Here is a 16,363-nt window from a genome sequence, read left to right as displayed (position 1 = left end):
ATTTATTTGGTATGAATCTGTCAATTGCTGCCGATACTATTTCTTTGAATTTAAGCCTCATCTGGTGTACACTTATATTATTAATTTAGAATAAGTGGAGATTGTCTCTTAGCAAGGCATCAAGTAAATTTTTATCTGCTTTTTTGAATAGGTACATTTTTCGCTTATTTTCGAGGCTTTGGGGATTACAATTTCAATCTCGCTACGACAACCCTGTGTTCACTAATCCCTGAATCGGTTTTGATACTCGTTATTAACTCAGGAATATTTGTTGCTAAGAGGTCAAGTTTACTATTCGCGTGGGCTCATGAACTAACTGCTCAAAATAATTTTCAGAGAGTGTGTTTAGCACAATTTCGGATGATATTTTATGCGTACATCTGGAATTAAACATGTATTTTCGCCAACATATCAAGGGTAAATTAAAGTCACCACCAACTATCATCGTATGAGTTGGGTACGAACTGTATCATCTGAATTGGGAGGTCGGTAAAAGGATCCAATTATTATTTTATTCCAGTTGCCAACAATGACCTCTGCCCATACTAACTCACAGGAAGTATATACTTCAATTTCGCGACAAGCTAAACTACTACTGACAGCAACAAACACACCACCGCCAACCGTGTTTAGCCTATCCTTTCGAAACATCGTTAGGTTCTATGCGAAAATTTCGGCTGAGCTTATATCCAGCTTTCAGTGCCTATAACGATTTGAGCATCAGTGCTTTCTATTAGCGCTCAGAGCTCTGATACTTTCCCAACACAGCTACAATAATTTACGACTGTTATACCAATGGTTCCTCTATCTATGTTTTTCCTGTGTTCAGCCTGCACCCTTTTTGACTGAAGCTCTTCTTGTGTTTTCCCGGGACCCTCTAACCTAAAAAACTGCCTAGTCCATGCCACACAGCTCCTACTACCCGTGTAGCCGCCTCTGTGCATAGTGGACACCTGACCTATTCATTGGAACCCAAAACACAAACACCCTTTGGCGCAAGTCGAGGAATGTGCAGCCTACACAGTCGCAAAACCGTCTGAGCCTCTGATTCAAACCCTCCACTCGGCTCTGTACCAGAGGTCTGCAATTGGTCCTGACGACTATGCTGCAAATGGTCAGCTCTGCTTACATCTTGCAAGCAAGACTGGCAGCCTTTACCACTTCTGTTAGCCACTTGAAACCAGAGAGAATCTCTTCTGATCCAAACTGACACACATCATTGGTACCGACGTGAGCAACCACCTGCAGTTGGCTGCACCCTGTGCTCTTCATGGCATCCGGGAGGACCCTTTCCACATCTGGAATGACTCCACCCGGTATGCACACAGAGTGCACATTGATTTTCTTACCCTTCTTTTCAGCCAAGTTCCTAAGGGGCCCCATAACGCGCCTAATGTTGGAGCTCCCAACTACCAATAATCCCACCCTCTGTGATTGCCCCGATCTTGCAGGCTGAGAGGTTTCCTCTGAAAGAGGACAGGCGACAGCACCTGGAATTTGTTTGTCAGACAAACCAGGGAGGCCTTACGTGCGGCCACCTAGGAAGTCTTTCGCCGCCTCCTTCGCCCTGAAGCAACCTCCCACTCAACCACAGGTGAAGTGTCAGCCTCAGTGCGAGCAGTAACTGGGATGGCCACCGGTGAGGACTGATGGGAGGACTATGACGTGCTGGGCGTCCGTTGGATCCCTACAGTCGGCCCACAACAGTGGTGCCCATCCACTGCAGCCTCAAGCTGTGCAACCAAAGCCATCACAGCCTTAAGCTGAGAGCAAGTGTCACCAACTCTGCTTGCACCCGCACACAACAATCGCAGTCCCTGTCCATACTAAAGACTGTGGAAAACTAAACTATGCAGATAAACGGACTATCGGCACATGCTGTGCAACTCTACTCTAGACCCTGACGGAAATGCACGAACTGTGTCTAGTAATACGCAGATATTCAAAAACCTAACTATCAAAGCACTCAGGTGAAACTAAATAATTTGCCCCTGATTAGGAACTTGTAATATGTCACAAAATCAGTTTACTTTCCGATGCAAATGAAAATGCAACAACTGTAACTATTAGATATTAAATTTACACACAGAAACTCAAGAAATTAAACTATTAAAGCACACAGATGATACAATAAAATTTGCTCCTGGTTAGGAACTCGAAAATGACACAAAAGCGGTTACTTCCCTGCTGCTGTGTCTGTTTCTGTCAGCTACTGCTGCCTGACTGTCACAGATATACTGAAGAAACTAAACTGGCTGACTCTTGTAGATAGATGTAGACTATCCCAAGAAAATACACTAAGTCTCAAGAACAAGCTTAAAATCATGAATCTAGGAATATCTAACAACCCCCTACATATCACTCGTACAGAGATTGTGACAACAATATTAGAATAATTACAGCATGCACAGAGGCATTCGAACAATCATTCTTCCCGCACTCCATATGTGAACGGACTGGGAAGAAACCCGAACAACTGGTAAAATGAGACATATCCTCTGCCATGCACTTTGCTGCGATTTGCAGGGTACGGATGTAGATGTTCAAATAGAAGTAAAGCCGCACAGAGGGGTCATGAGTCGTGCTCAGTTGATAGCGCACTTGCTTGCGAAGGGCAACGACCTCAAGTTTGAGTCTCAGTGTGACACACAGTTTTAATCTGTCACAAAGTTTCATTATTTAGTTCGTTAGCTAGCCAGTTTCATGTACCATTGGCCATTTATATGATTCATCAAAAAGATGCGGAACAAGTCGTTTTACATTCACATTACACATTAATTTGTGAATGTGTGTACATGCTGAACATCTGAAAGTTGAGTTAATAATTCCAACCCATCATCTTTTACACATTACAAAATTTGAAATTCTTCTACACAACAGAAGGAGCTCTTGAGGAGAAACTTATTCAGATTGTTTTCAAATTTATCTCTGCTGTCAGACATTTTAGATCACTGGGTATGCGGACAAAAATTTTGGTGGCAGCATTATGCACCTCTTATCTTATTGCGTGAAAGAGTACCTCATTTTGGAGTAATAAATGTCACTTTTCCTTCTGAAATTGTAATTATGTAAATAATTGTTGCTTTTGAACTGCAGGAGATTACAGTATTTACAACAAACTTCATGGGAAATACATGTACTGTAAAGCAGTAGTAAAACTGACCTCTCACCATGTTTTATATGTATGAACTGTGTAAGTTTCTCAGAAGTAGGGAGAAAACAAATTGGATATGGCATGTGTACATTGCCACGAGGTCAAGAACTTCATTACTGTGATGTGTTCACCTATGTTGTAAGAATGGTCCAATGCTATAAAAAACTACAGTTGCTAAAAAGAGTTCAATATTCACGAGCCAACATTTAATCTAAATAATAGCAGGGAGCCTTGCCAGACAAGTGCCAAAATGATATGAACAAAAATTAGTCACAATGGCCTAATAATTTTTTTGTGAAAAATAAATAAAAACCCAAACACTGGTTCAAGCACCACAGGGCTTTAGTAAATATTAGCCTCTTGGAGGTAATATTTTCTGATCTTCCTCCAGACTGTAAACTAATGTATCTATACAACTACAAGAGGATCTACAATCTTAACACCAAATCCAAACCACAGTGCAATTTTTTTTTTACATGGGAAAAAAACTGAACCAAGAAACAAAACTAAATCAATGGAATATGTAGTTGACACTTGGCCACTCGGCAACTGAGTCACAAATGCAAAATTCAGCACCACTTCTAAACATGTCTATCCTTTCTTACAATTATTGGTAAAGCACTAGACCAAGTTGAAAATGAAAGCTTCACCATCTTTCTTGTTCTTTTAATGTTTCTTCATTTTCTGCACTCTCTTCCCACTATTCTGATGTTCCAGTTGATCTTCAGTTATTACTATTATGCATTTTATGTAAGTCACTAAATTTTTCTCCATGTTAACCAGAGACGTCATTACATTCATTTAATTTCTTAAGTTTGTCATTTTTTGCTCACACTGAATGTGTATTTAGTCATCAAGTTTCACATTTACAAGTTTCAATGTCTATCCAGAAACTGAGGGAATTTAATCACAATTCTTACATTAAGGCACTTTCAGTTATCCATCAAACTAGACACTATCCATCAATGTAATTCTGAAACTGTGAACACCCAGGAAAATATGAAACACTGTGCAGATGTACACAGAGAAATGAAGGTATTTGAAAGGAACGTTGCACATTCATTGAGACTAATCATTAACTTCAAGAGAGAAACATGACTGCAGTAATCACAGAATACTTCACTGTTCTCTAGCCAGTTTCTCTGTGTCATCCACACTTTATATGCAGTGCATTTCAATCCTAAAACTGAAACTTTTTCTATAAATGGTACAAAAATTATACAATGATTTTCAAGCTATATGTTTTTCTCCTACAGATTTTCAAAGTTCAACAAAGATACGCACCTTTTTTCGGTGTCTGAAGTGGCACCCATTTCTTTCGAAACATCAGCCTGGACTTCAGCATTGCACATTTCTGGGCGCACACGGGACTCAACGTTGTCTGTGGATTTCTTATTTACTTCTGCTGCAGTATTGGAGGGAGGCATAGGGATATCAGCAACAGAAATAATTTTTGAAGTTCCCATTGGTGTGTCCTTTGCACGATCACGATCTTTCAACCGATTACGATATTCCTCCAAGTTTAACTTCCGTTTCTTTGGAGCCTGTTGAGTCTGAGCAGATGGAGACTGTTGCTCTTTCTGGTGGTGGTGGTGATGGTGGTGCTGCTGCTGCTGCTGTTGCTGCTGCTGCTGCTGCTTTTGAAAATTCTGTTGTTGCTGTTGCTGTGATATTTGCTGATTCTGCTGCTGCTGCTGCTGTCGTTGCTGTTGCTGAAATTGCTTCAATTTTTGCTTCTGAGAGTTTGAATTATTAGCCACATGGGGTCCTAAAGAAATGCAAAACAGATGCAGAAATTTAATACAACTACTTTTTTCATCTCTCTCTCTCTCTCTCTCTCTCTCTCTCTCTCTCTCTCTCTGTGTGTGTGTGTGTGTGTGTGTGTGTGTGTGTGTGTGTAATGAATGACTGTGATAGTCAAAAATAACACAGGAAGTGTGTTACACAATATGAGACACTTATATAGTAGAAGTAGTAGTAGCAATAATAATAATAATAATAATAATAATAATAATATCCCCATCAAAAAGTTAAGCATATAATTGGTTCTCATATCTTGAAATGAGATAGATGTCTTATACTGTATTCTTTGATAATACAGAATATTACTACTCTTCTCGTACAGTCTCTGCAAAACCAATGACTGTGGGTCAGAGAAAGTTGTTTTCATACACTGCAGCAGTTATGTTGCCTTCAACTGGAACGACCAGTGCATGGCGGCCATACGCGAAACCTGCCCAGAATATGATTGAGCCACAGGATTTTTGTTGATATCCCAGTCATTGATGGGTGATTGTGTTCCTCTGTTCTCCTCCATATGCGAACAGAATTGTTATCAGGGTGCAAGCCTATTTACACTTCGTATGTAAACAGCATTTTGATCCATTGGTCTTGTGTCCAATGTTCATGTGCTCCAGCCCATCTTACACGGCATCCCTCTGATGTGGACGGAGTGCTGGAGTCTTGAAAGGTCCTCAGCTATACAAGCCCCCAATCATGAAGTCTCTTGTGCACAGTTTGGGTAGTTAGGGTAGCCCCTATGGTTTCTCAAAGCTCATGGCACAGATTAGTCACTGTCTTTCTAGGACGTATCCATGCAGATATCATTACATACCGGTCCTGAGCTGCTGTAGTTTTGCATGGACAGCCTTCGTGATGTCGATCCACTATAGAATACATTTCCTGGAACTTTTTCCACAGCCTGGAGACAACACTTTGATTTATGTAAACAATATTCGCAACGTCAACTTGTCTCATGTTTTGCGTGTCGATGTCATGATTTTGATACGGTCTGCCATAAAGAGCCTGTTCTGAGGCCTTGTGCTACACTATGAGGCACACAGACAACTGTGAATTCACAAGAAATCAGCTGTGATGTACTGTGTTTGTTTACAAGCCGTGACAGCATGGCCCCTGATGAGGCTGAGTGGCAAAGATGAACAAGTTCGGATTATGTACACAACCACCCTCCTACATAAACACAAAAGGAAAATCCATAGTGACTATTGGTGGGTAATTTGGAAATGTGCTTAACTTTTTTTGATGAGTCTAATAATAATAATAATAATAATAATAAGTATGCTGGATGGTCAGTGCGCAAGGCAAACTCTTGAAACATTGTATCAACTGGTGATAAACAAGATAACTGTACATTAACTCTGTACATGATATAAGACAAAATGTTTTTGTCTTGCTTTAAGGCACAAAAACAACTAGGTCATATGTACCCATGCCAGAACTATAGAACATTAGGGAAAAAAAGGAAATAAAGAAAGACTACACATTAACCCCAAGCGACAGAAGGAAAGACAGCTAAAAGCAGGGACTTGGAGAAAGGTCCATGAAATACACCATAGAGAAACAGAGGTCCTGAACTAAATATTAAATGTTCTTTGTCTTATTGCTATGACAGATAAAAAGTAAAATGTGGTCGACAGCCCATGCGTCTTTCATTAAAATGTCTGATAACTCAGACAGTAAACAAAAGTGATAATGTAAGTGGTTAAAAAAATGGCATTCTGTTAGGAAATTGCGAAATGTCAGAGGTTGAGGGCAATGAGCACATAGTGGCGGGGGAGCACCACTTAACAAATGGCAATGGGTAGAAAGACAGTATCCAACATGCAACCTAGCTAAAATGGTTTCCCAACGGCGAGAGGGCTGAGAGGAGGTCGTCCAAGCCAATGGGAGAGGATCAATTTTCCAGAGCTTGTTCCCATGAAAGAAGGACCAGTGGTGATGCAAAAGTGACACCACCTGCCGACAGACGGTAACACAGATATTGTCAGAGGGAGGGAAAGAACTAGTGGGCCGAGGTACTAGGACTGTAGCCTTGGCAGCAGCATCAGTAGCCTTGTTCCCCATCAGACCAACATGACCAGGAACCCACATAAACATCAGAGTGGCTCCATCAAAAGTGAACAAGTGATGGCTTTCTTGTACTTTCGCACTAATGGATGGATGGCGTACAGCACACTGAGGATCCAAAGGGCACTGAGAGAGTCGGAACAGATAACACAATTGAAAAGCCAGTGTCACCTGATGTACTGTGTGACCAGATACAGGGCGAAAGAACTCAGCTGTAAATACTGACCAGTATTCCAGAAGTCAATACCGAAAATCATTGGTGTCAATGATGAAGGCACACCTGACACCACCGTCAGTCCGAGAGCCATCAGTGCACACAAAGGTACTATTGCGAAGTTCTGTGTGGAGGTCGTGAAACCTTGAGAACTCAGTCTTTTAAGAATTCCTGAACGAAACGGGGCATGTGGCCACAGAAGGATACCAGTCCTCCCAGCAGGTGTCGTAGGCTTTCTCCAAATTAAAAAACATGGCCACAGTCTGGTATTTCCGCAGAAAACCATTCATGATATGGGTTGACAATGTGACGAGATGGCCAACTGCAGAATGGTGTGCTCTAAATCCACACTGTGCAGGGGTTCATAAATTGCGAGACTCGAACCACCATATCAGCCAGGCATGAATCTTAGTTTCCATCACCTTGCAAACACAGCTGGTGAGAGAATGGGGCAATAACTAGAAGAAACGGTTGTTCTTGCTGGGCTTAGGTATGTGTATGTAAGTGGCTTCATGCCATCACCTGGGAAACATGCCATCTGTCCAGATGCAATTGTATGTATGAGGAGAAAGTGCTTGCCCACAAGAGAATGGTTCTGCAACATCTGAATGTGAACATCGCCCAGCCCTGGGACAGAGGATCGGGATAAGGTGAAAGCATGATCTACCTCCCTCATAGTAAAGGCAGCATTGTAGTACTCACAATGCTGAGATCCAATGGAGGGAGGCAGGGTGATAGTGGGTGGAGCTCAAAATCTCCACAAAATAGCTGCACACGGTATTGGAGATAGCAGTAGGGTGCACTATGACATCGTCTGCTACTGACAGGTTGGAAATTGGGGAATAAACCTTGGTCCCAGACAGCTGTCAAGAGATTGGCCCACATGACGGAAGAGAACTGGTAAAGCAAATCCAGTTAGCATTTTTGCTATTCCAAAGAACACGATAACATTGTGCACCTAAATGTTTGTAACATATACTGTTGGCCATTGTAGGATGATGGTTAAAAATGCAGAGAGAACATCTTTGCGCACAAACTGCATCTCGGCACACCTCAGTCCACCAAGGGACTGGGACATGGCGCAGCAAAGAGGAAGTGCAAGGAATGGATTGTTTGTTTGTAAGATACTCTACCAGGTCATTGCAAATGGGGAAATAATGTTCATCGAATGTCGCTAGTCGGCCTTAGAAAGCTGCCATTTGGGTGTGCCCATAGTTGGGATAGGAGTCAGCAATCTGACAGCACATGGGAAATGGTCGCTCAAGTATGTGTCAATGAGAACGGCCACTTGAGATGATGGGCAAGCTGGGCAGTGCAAAAGGAGATGCCCAAATGGGAAAAGGTGAGGAGTCTGAAAGGAATGAGGGTGCACCCATTTTAAGGCAGGTGAGGTTAAGGTGATTGAGAAGGTCAGAGGACATCTCTCTGACAGGTTCAGGGCGAGCCCCAAAGGGGATGTTGTGCATTGAAATCACCGAGCAGCAGACAGACATGAGGGAGTTGCCCAATAAGCTGGATGAAGTCTGCCCTGGTGACACCAAATGATGGAGGGATGTAAATGGTCAAAGGTCAAACAAAGAAGGAAAATGCAGACTGCAACAGTTTGAAACCAAGTGGTCAGGGATATGGGTCGACTATGATCATCATTCCAGATGAGCAACACGACTCCTCATGAGAGGGGATGCCGTTCTTGGGGGAAGGTCAAAGCGGACCGGGAAGAAACTTGAGAGCTCAAGGAAGTCATGAGGATGCAATTTTGTTTCCTGGAGGCAGAGAATAAGCGGACGCTGCGATTCTAAGACAACCGTTAAGATCTCTTCGATGGATCGAAGGCCGCAAACGTTCCATTGGAGGAGAGTCACAACAAGGAAAGTGGAGGAGGAAAAAAAATAAAGGGGTGTCACCTTCGCAGCTGCCGAGTGGCAACCTTCGAAGACTAACTGCTACACGGCACAGAGGCTGGAGGATCCTGCTCCACGAGGTCTACAGAGGCATCGACATTCTCCTTCTCTCAGTCTGCGGAGTCCAGGAAAGAAAAACGGTTGGTTATATGCACCGGCGACACGGAGGTTGGACGGGTGAGGGTATCACGTGGCGACAATGTCAAAGAGGATGTTCAAGTTGGCGAAGGAGAAGACCTTTTGCCTTTGTTTGACTTCTTGGAGCCTTTCCGGTTGACTGAGGAAGACTCAGATGTTTGTTGGCTGAAGGGATGTAGGAAGTCTTCGCAGGAGTATTCCTTCCGTCCTTTCCAGCCTGCCGGTTGCGTAGCAGTGAGGCGAAAGTTTGGTGGCTTGTTGCACAGCTGGAGGAGGGGACAGGTACACTACCATGACGCTGGACAATTTCACAACTGCAGTACTGAATTTGAGGTTGCATGTCCGCGTGGCCACGTCCTTCGTGGAGCGGGATGCAGCAGTAACAGTACTGAAAGTGCCACATGGTAGAACACAGGGTATCCAACTAGCCAACTTCTTGCAAGCAACTGGGTAGAAGCTTTTTCCTTCGCCCTGGTCACCCAGACAGCCCGCTCATCAAGATACATGAGACAATCTCGGGAGGATGCAGCATAGCTGCTGTTGCAGTTGGTAAGGCAGGGAGGAGGAGGTGGACAATCGCCCTCATGAGCATTCCTATCGCTGGTTAAACATTTGGCCGGGTGTCGGCAGGACATTTGAATGTGGTTGTAACAAAGACAATGGTAGCAGCGCATCGGGTTCGGAATGTATAGTCGGACTGTGATAAACTTCATAGCCTCCTTTGATCTTTGACTGACCACTGTATCAAAAGTGAGAAAAAGAATGTGTGTGGGCACTAAGGATGCATCTACTTTTTTCATCATGCAATGGCTGCACTGCACTGAAATCCTGATCAAAGAGGTACATTTGCATTTCTGCCTCAGTCAGACCATCAAGCAGCCTAATGTAAATAACATCACGCGAAGAATTCAGTGTTCAAGGGGCCTCGCACGAACACGACAGCAATAGAGGAGAGAAGCTGCAAGCAGTTGTTGTGCTTGAAAATCAAAAGTAGTCTCCAGAACAAAAGGGCCATTTCGCAGATGAGAGCAGGGTTTCACCGGGCCAGCAATTACATTAATACCTTTCTGAATAATAAACAGATTTACCATAGCAAAGGACTTACTGTCTTTAGTACATGAAACCACGAGGAACTATGATGCAGCTGGGAGAGTCTTTGAACAGTTAGCCTCATTCCGTTTAAGTTTAGAGGCTGTAGACTATGCAGAAGATGTTTGGCTCATTGCAAGAGAATCCCCCATGATTGCTGGCATCTCCGATGGTGCACTCCTTCCAACTGAAGGGCCCCCTCCTCAGAAGGGGCCACACCCACCTTTGGTGATTGTTCACACCTCCCGAAAACCTGTCAGAGGGACCAATCGGCAATTTAAGAAGGTAGCAGCTCAGGCTATTGCCCCTTTCTGGGCCTAGCCTTTACCGGGGGTATGTACGAACCCTACCTGTCAACCCACGGTTGGGAATTTCGCGTTACCTAGTCACTGGTTACATGTCAGTAAAGTTACTCTTGGTAAAAACATGCACACACAACGTAGCATTTATTTTTGAGTCACAGTCCCATAATCTGTTTGTCAGTGGAGAAATGCATAAAACTATTTCAAAATTATAAGCATTTTTCCTGAATCAATGATGTAAAATGACTGTTTCTTCTTTCATTCTGTTACTGATACAATCAAAAGAACTTTTCACATTGCAACCAATTTCAAGCACTTACCCAGCTGTCATCAGCAATTGTACTGTACGACAATACCCAATGTTACTGTACGCAACATGTGTGGTTAGTCTGAAGATTATCAACGTGTGATTGAAACCAATAAAATAAGTCAGTCACGGTCTCTGTTGATGATTTTTCTGGTGTTTATTTCTGCCAATGACAATTTCGATTGTGACCTTATTTCAGAAAACATAAATGGTGCAGTTAAGTCTGGCGGTGGAGACCAGGTGACTACAGAGTGTGTGAAGAGTGTACTACCATCTTTTTGTGGTGATGATGATGATGATGATGATGATGAAACAACACCACCATAAAGCATTTTCCTCCATAGCATACAGCACCAGGTTGCCCATCCAAACAGTGTAGCAAGCCCTCACTCATAAGACATTGCAAAGATGTTTGGCATTTAGTCCCAGACACTTGTACCAAGTCTTGTAATCAAGTACTCACTGCTACCACCTCCCCTTCCCTTGCTGGCTAAATAAAGGCAGTGAAAATTGCTTCTATCACCAATGTTTGAACCAGCTAGCTTCAAGTCAATAAATTAGACATAGTCATTGCAAATATTTCACTGGGCACTGTTTGGACTACCATCAGATAACTTATGGAACAACATTTCAAAACCTTTCTCATACATATCTAATAGAAAATATCTCTCACGACGTGATACTGTAAAGCAGACAAAGTAATATCATGTAAGGCATACACAATATCATCATGCAAGGTGAACAAAATAATAATAAGACAGTTGTCAGCAACACTATTTAATGCCTTTGTTTCTATACATAAATTCTAGCTTTTAGAGAGGAGGTAATAAAAATACACACACAAACTCTACTTTCTATCATTTTATCACTGCTGTTCCCTCAGCTAGAGGATGCACAATATTTTTAGACCCCTACAATTGATGAAAGTCCGGCAGCAGCCCTTCACATGAAGCATAAACTTCAGGATCATGTTAGCATAATACATTAATAACAAAATTTTGTTGCAAACTGTTCATCCAGTGCCAATGCTTCCGCTGTTTTGATCTAAGAGCCCCACTTCCCAAGATGAAGGCACAACAATGTCATACAATTTATTTTATAAAAGACCCTACTCCAAATAAACTCTCATGTTCTTTATTTTATTCTTCACATATTTACCCCATTATATTTGACTATGAATACTGCTTCTGGGTATTAAACAAATTTACTGTTTGATATACTAATTCTAATTTAGAATTACATTTATTTGCACAAGTTAGCAATCATCCTGTTAATAACTAATTTCCTACTTTTTCTGCAAATTTCATAGAAATTTATTTTAAAAAATTATCAAAATCTAACACCCTCGATAACTGACCAATTTGTTGCCCGTGCATACTAAAATCAGTAGGATTTTGCACTACTGGCACAAATACAATGTAAACATGCATTTATGGCAAGTTTCTGTGTTGAATCAGTATTAAAATTTTCAATGCCGTTCGACATGCTGCTAAAAATTTTGAGAAATTTATTGTATGCAAAATGACACTATAATCGTGACATAAAAACACTATGGGAAATATGTATATCCTTGAAAATTGCCCTTTAATAGCCTTCCGAACCTGATCTACAAAGGGCACAAGGAAGATTTGTATAGCTGTTGTTTCCATGACATATGACCCTATAAAAAAAAAGGGCTGTAAGTTCTAAATAAATAGCCAACACTAATATCTCAGAAATTCTCATCAGTAAAATGAAGAATTACTGGTGGCATTCATTTTCACCTTTGTATTAAATGTTCGAAAAGGCACCTTTATATCTCTCTGCAGTTACTTATCAGCAGATCTGCAAAAAAGGTTTTATTTTATAGTGCAAAAATATGTGAAGTTAAACTAACCTGTGTTCAAGCTTTTCCTCAAAAGTGATGTTCCAGGCTGTATCTGTGCTGAAGTCACAGAACTTTTAAGCGTCGTGATGACTGTACCAGAGCCACAATCAACAGATGTTACAACTGATGAACCTCCAGCCTCCTCACTAGCATCGCTAACATCTCCAGACTCAAGGCCACTATCTTTCCGTGAACTATTCTCCCAGCAATCTGTCGATGATGAATGTTTCAACTGCTGCTCTTGCGGAAGCAGTAATGAGGCATTTGGTGCTACTGAGTACTCTGAAGCATCAGAGTGATAGAAAGGGCGTGGGGCTTCAACAGTTCCACTGGACATTGAGCAGTAGTCATGGTCCAGTTGGATGGACTCACCGCCTGCTACCTGTAATATCAATCAATAATTTAGTAGTTATTTCCCTGTATTATATGGTTAACTCTTTTATTCTTGAGGTTCAAAATCAATAATTTATTTTAAAAATTTAATATATGAATCTTCAAGGAAAAAATAAAAACACAGCGTGGAAAAAGAATACCTGGACGTAACTTAAAGAGCTAGAGGCATGCGTAATAAAAGCAAAGAATACAAATATATTAGATCTCAATCTTTCCGATATAGTACACGCTTCATCAGGAGAAAGGAAAGAAGGATAGGCAGGCAAGGTGGACTTCTAACATTGTAGATTTATCTGTGGAAAGGTACGTCAATGCTTACATAATACACTATGTGAATGTATCCGGGCACCTGGCTGAAAATGACTTGTAAGTTCGTGGCGCCCTCCATTGGTATGTTGGAATTCAATATGGTGTAAGCCCACCCTCAGCCTTGATGACAGCTTCCACTCTCGCAGGCGTACGTTCATTCAGGTGCTGAAGGTTTCTTGGTGAATGGCAGTACATTCTTTACAGAGTGCTGCACTGAGGAGAGGTATCTACGTCAATCGGTGAGGCCTGGCACGAAGTCGGCGTTCCAAAACATCCGAAGGATGTTCTGTAGGATTCAGGTCAGGACTCTGTGCAAGTCAGTCCATTACAGGGATGTTATTGTTGTGTAACCACTCCGCCATAGGCCATGCATTATGAACAGGTGCTCAATCGTGTTGAAAGATGCTATCGCCATCCCTGAATCGCTCTTCAACAGTGGGAAGCAAGAAGGTACTTAGAACATCAATGTAGGCCTGTGCTGTGATAGTGCTATGCAAAACAACAAGGGGTGCAAGCCCCCTCCATGAAAAACACGACCACACCACAGCACCACCACCTCCAAATTTTACTGTTGGTACTACACACGCTGGCAGACGACGTTCACTGGGCATTCGCCATACCCACACCCTGTCATTGGATCGCCACATTGTGTACCGTGATACGTTATTCTACACGACATTTTTCCACAGATCAATCGTCGTATGTTTACGCGCCTTACATCAACAGAGGCATCGTTTGGCATTTACCGGCGTAATGTGTGGCTTATAAGCAGTCGCTCAACCATGAAATCAAAGTTTTCTCACTTCCCGCTACTTGCAGTCGGCCCTGATACAGTTTGGAATTCTTGTGTGATGCTCTGGATAGATGTCTGCCTATTACACACTACGTCCCTCTTCAACTGTCGGCGACCTCTGAGAGTCAACAAACGAGGTCGGCCTGCATTATTTTGTGCTCTGTGGGTCCCTTCATGTTTCCACTTCACTATCACATCTGAAACAGTGGACCTGGGTATGTTTAGGAATGTGGAAATCTCATGTAGAGATGTATGACACAGGTGACACCCAACAACCTGACCATGTTCAAAGTCCGTGAATTCTGTAGAGTGCCCCGTTCTGCTCTCTCATCGTGTCCAATAACTACTGAGGTCACTGATCTGGAGTACCTGGCTGGTGGCAGCACAATGCACCTAATATGAAAAACATGTTTTTGGGGGTGTCCAGATACTTTTGATCATATGGTGTACAACAGCAATTCCCATATGTTAACTTTTTTTTGTATCCTTTTGAAGTACATGGATTTGGAGATGAGGCTGCACTGCCTACAGAGTTTAACAAGTCTTTCATCATTCATGTCAGTATGTTTCCGTTGAGTCCACTGACAGATTGCTCTTTTTTTTTCTCTTCCTAGTTGAGCACCGAAGTCCCTGTGTAGGATCTTGACACACCTTTTATTTAGGCCAGAAAAAATCTGAAAAGCTTGTAAGAGTGCTGCAGGGTACAACTGCTAAGACCAAAATTCAATACCGTATTTACTCGAATCTAAGCCGCACTTTTTTTCCGGTTTTTGTAATCCAAAAAACCGCCTGCGGCTTAGAATCGAGTGCAAAGCAAGCGGAAGTTCTTAAAAATGTCGGTGGGTGCCGCCACAACTTAGTTCTGCCGCCGAATATGTGTAGCGCTACAGAGGCATGCTTTGTAGCCACAAAGATAAATACTGGTGCCAAAACCTGTGCGTCAGTAAATAAATTTTTTTAAAAAAAGGTGGAAGACAAGCTTTTTTTCTCCGCACCGAGTTTCGACCACTGCATTTTCATACATTATCCAACGAAGTAAATACAAATTCCGTATTGTTCATCTTCGAATGTAGTAGCATTTCAATGTACTACGAAAACCCGACTGGCAAGAATGTTTAGGATGTTTGTCAATATGGCCAACTCTACGTTCTGAATTTTTTCCTATCTGTGAGAAGAGATGGTTGCTAATAGGAACTTTTATAAATTGTGAATCACATGCAGTATTCTCGTCACCATAAGAATAATACGAACATAAACATTTTGCCTTGTTCTGTTTCGTGTTTGTCATGTTTATATTCGTATTATTCTTATGCTAAACAGTGATACAGTCAGAAATGAAGCGAGCAATTGACTAGATTTTTAAATCTAAGATGACTCTAATTTCTGTGCAGAATGTAATGTACTAAAGAGGCGCCTGCAAAGATTTTCAAACGGAGAAAAATTTTCGCTAAACTCTCGTTCAGAACATCTTCTATCGTACGCAGTCTATTATTTGGTTCTTGTTGATCATTATCAAAGAAAGCAGCAGTGTAAGTAACAACAAGTAGCAGTCTCTTACCATTGTTTCGCTAATGAGACGATTCCTCTCTCTCTTTTTTTTTTTAATTTGTAAGCGGCGGTAGCGCGCACAAAAGCAAGTCATGCCGCGATCGGCGACAGGCCGTAAACACGCAGTATTGGAGTACGACAAACAAAGCATGACACAGTACAGTAATGCATATTCAGCGTAGAGTGACGTAAACACCTATAACAAAGAAAACTGCGCGTATCAGATCAAAGAAAAATAAGCAATCAATTCAAAACAGACGAAGCACGTGAAAAAGGAAGAGTACCCGTATAAATACGGACGGAGCGCCTGACGCATAGCAATGGCTACCTGGTAAAGCTGAACTGCTAAGCTTACGACTCGAACCAAACTACTGTAGCTGTATTGTCATTCATTCAACCTAAATTGTCTCATATTACAGTGGACCAACTTTGTTTCGATTTGGAGATGCGGCCTAAAACTTTTCTCTCCCCTAGAATTTCG

At 42.0% G+C, this 16,363-nt stretch overlaps 1 protein-coding gene across 6 annotated transcripts in view; it reads right to left on the bottom strand.

Annotated features, from left to right (window-relative positions):
• LOC126175387 (mucin-5AC) overlaps positions 1-16,363 on the bottom strand; it is a 182,522-nt gene that overhangs the window by 131,254 nt on the left and 34,905 nt on the right. For all 6 annotated transcript variants that reach the window (XM_049922165.1, XM_049922163.1, XM_049922166.1 and 3 more), the window contains exons 8-9: positions 12,849-13,221; positions 4,439-4,922 (exon numbers count right to left, since the gene is read on the bottom strand). In XM_049922165.1, coding sequence (XP_049778122.1) covers positions 4,439-4,922; positions 12,849-13,221 — 857 coding nt within the window. The remainder of the gene's footprint in view (positions 1-4,438; positions 4,923-12,848; positions 13,222-16,363) is intronic.

This window comes from Schistocerca cancellata, chromosome 3 (genome assembly GCF_023864275.1).
Source record: "Schistocerca cancellata isolate TAMUIC-IGC-003103 chromosome 3, iqSchCanc2.1, whole genome shotgun sequence".
In the NCBI taxonomy this organism is placed as follows: domain Eukaryota; kingdom Metazoa; phylum Arthropoda; class Insecta; order Orthoptera; family Acrididae; genus Schistocerca; species Schistocerca cancellata.
The sequence above is the reverse complement of the archived record's forward strand: the minus strand, read 5'-3'. Positions and strand labels throughout refer to the sequence as shown.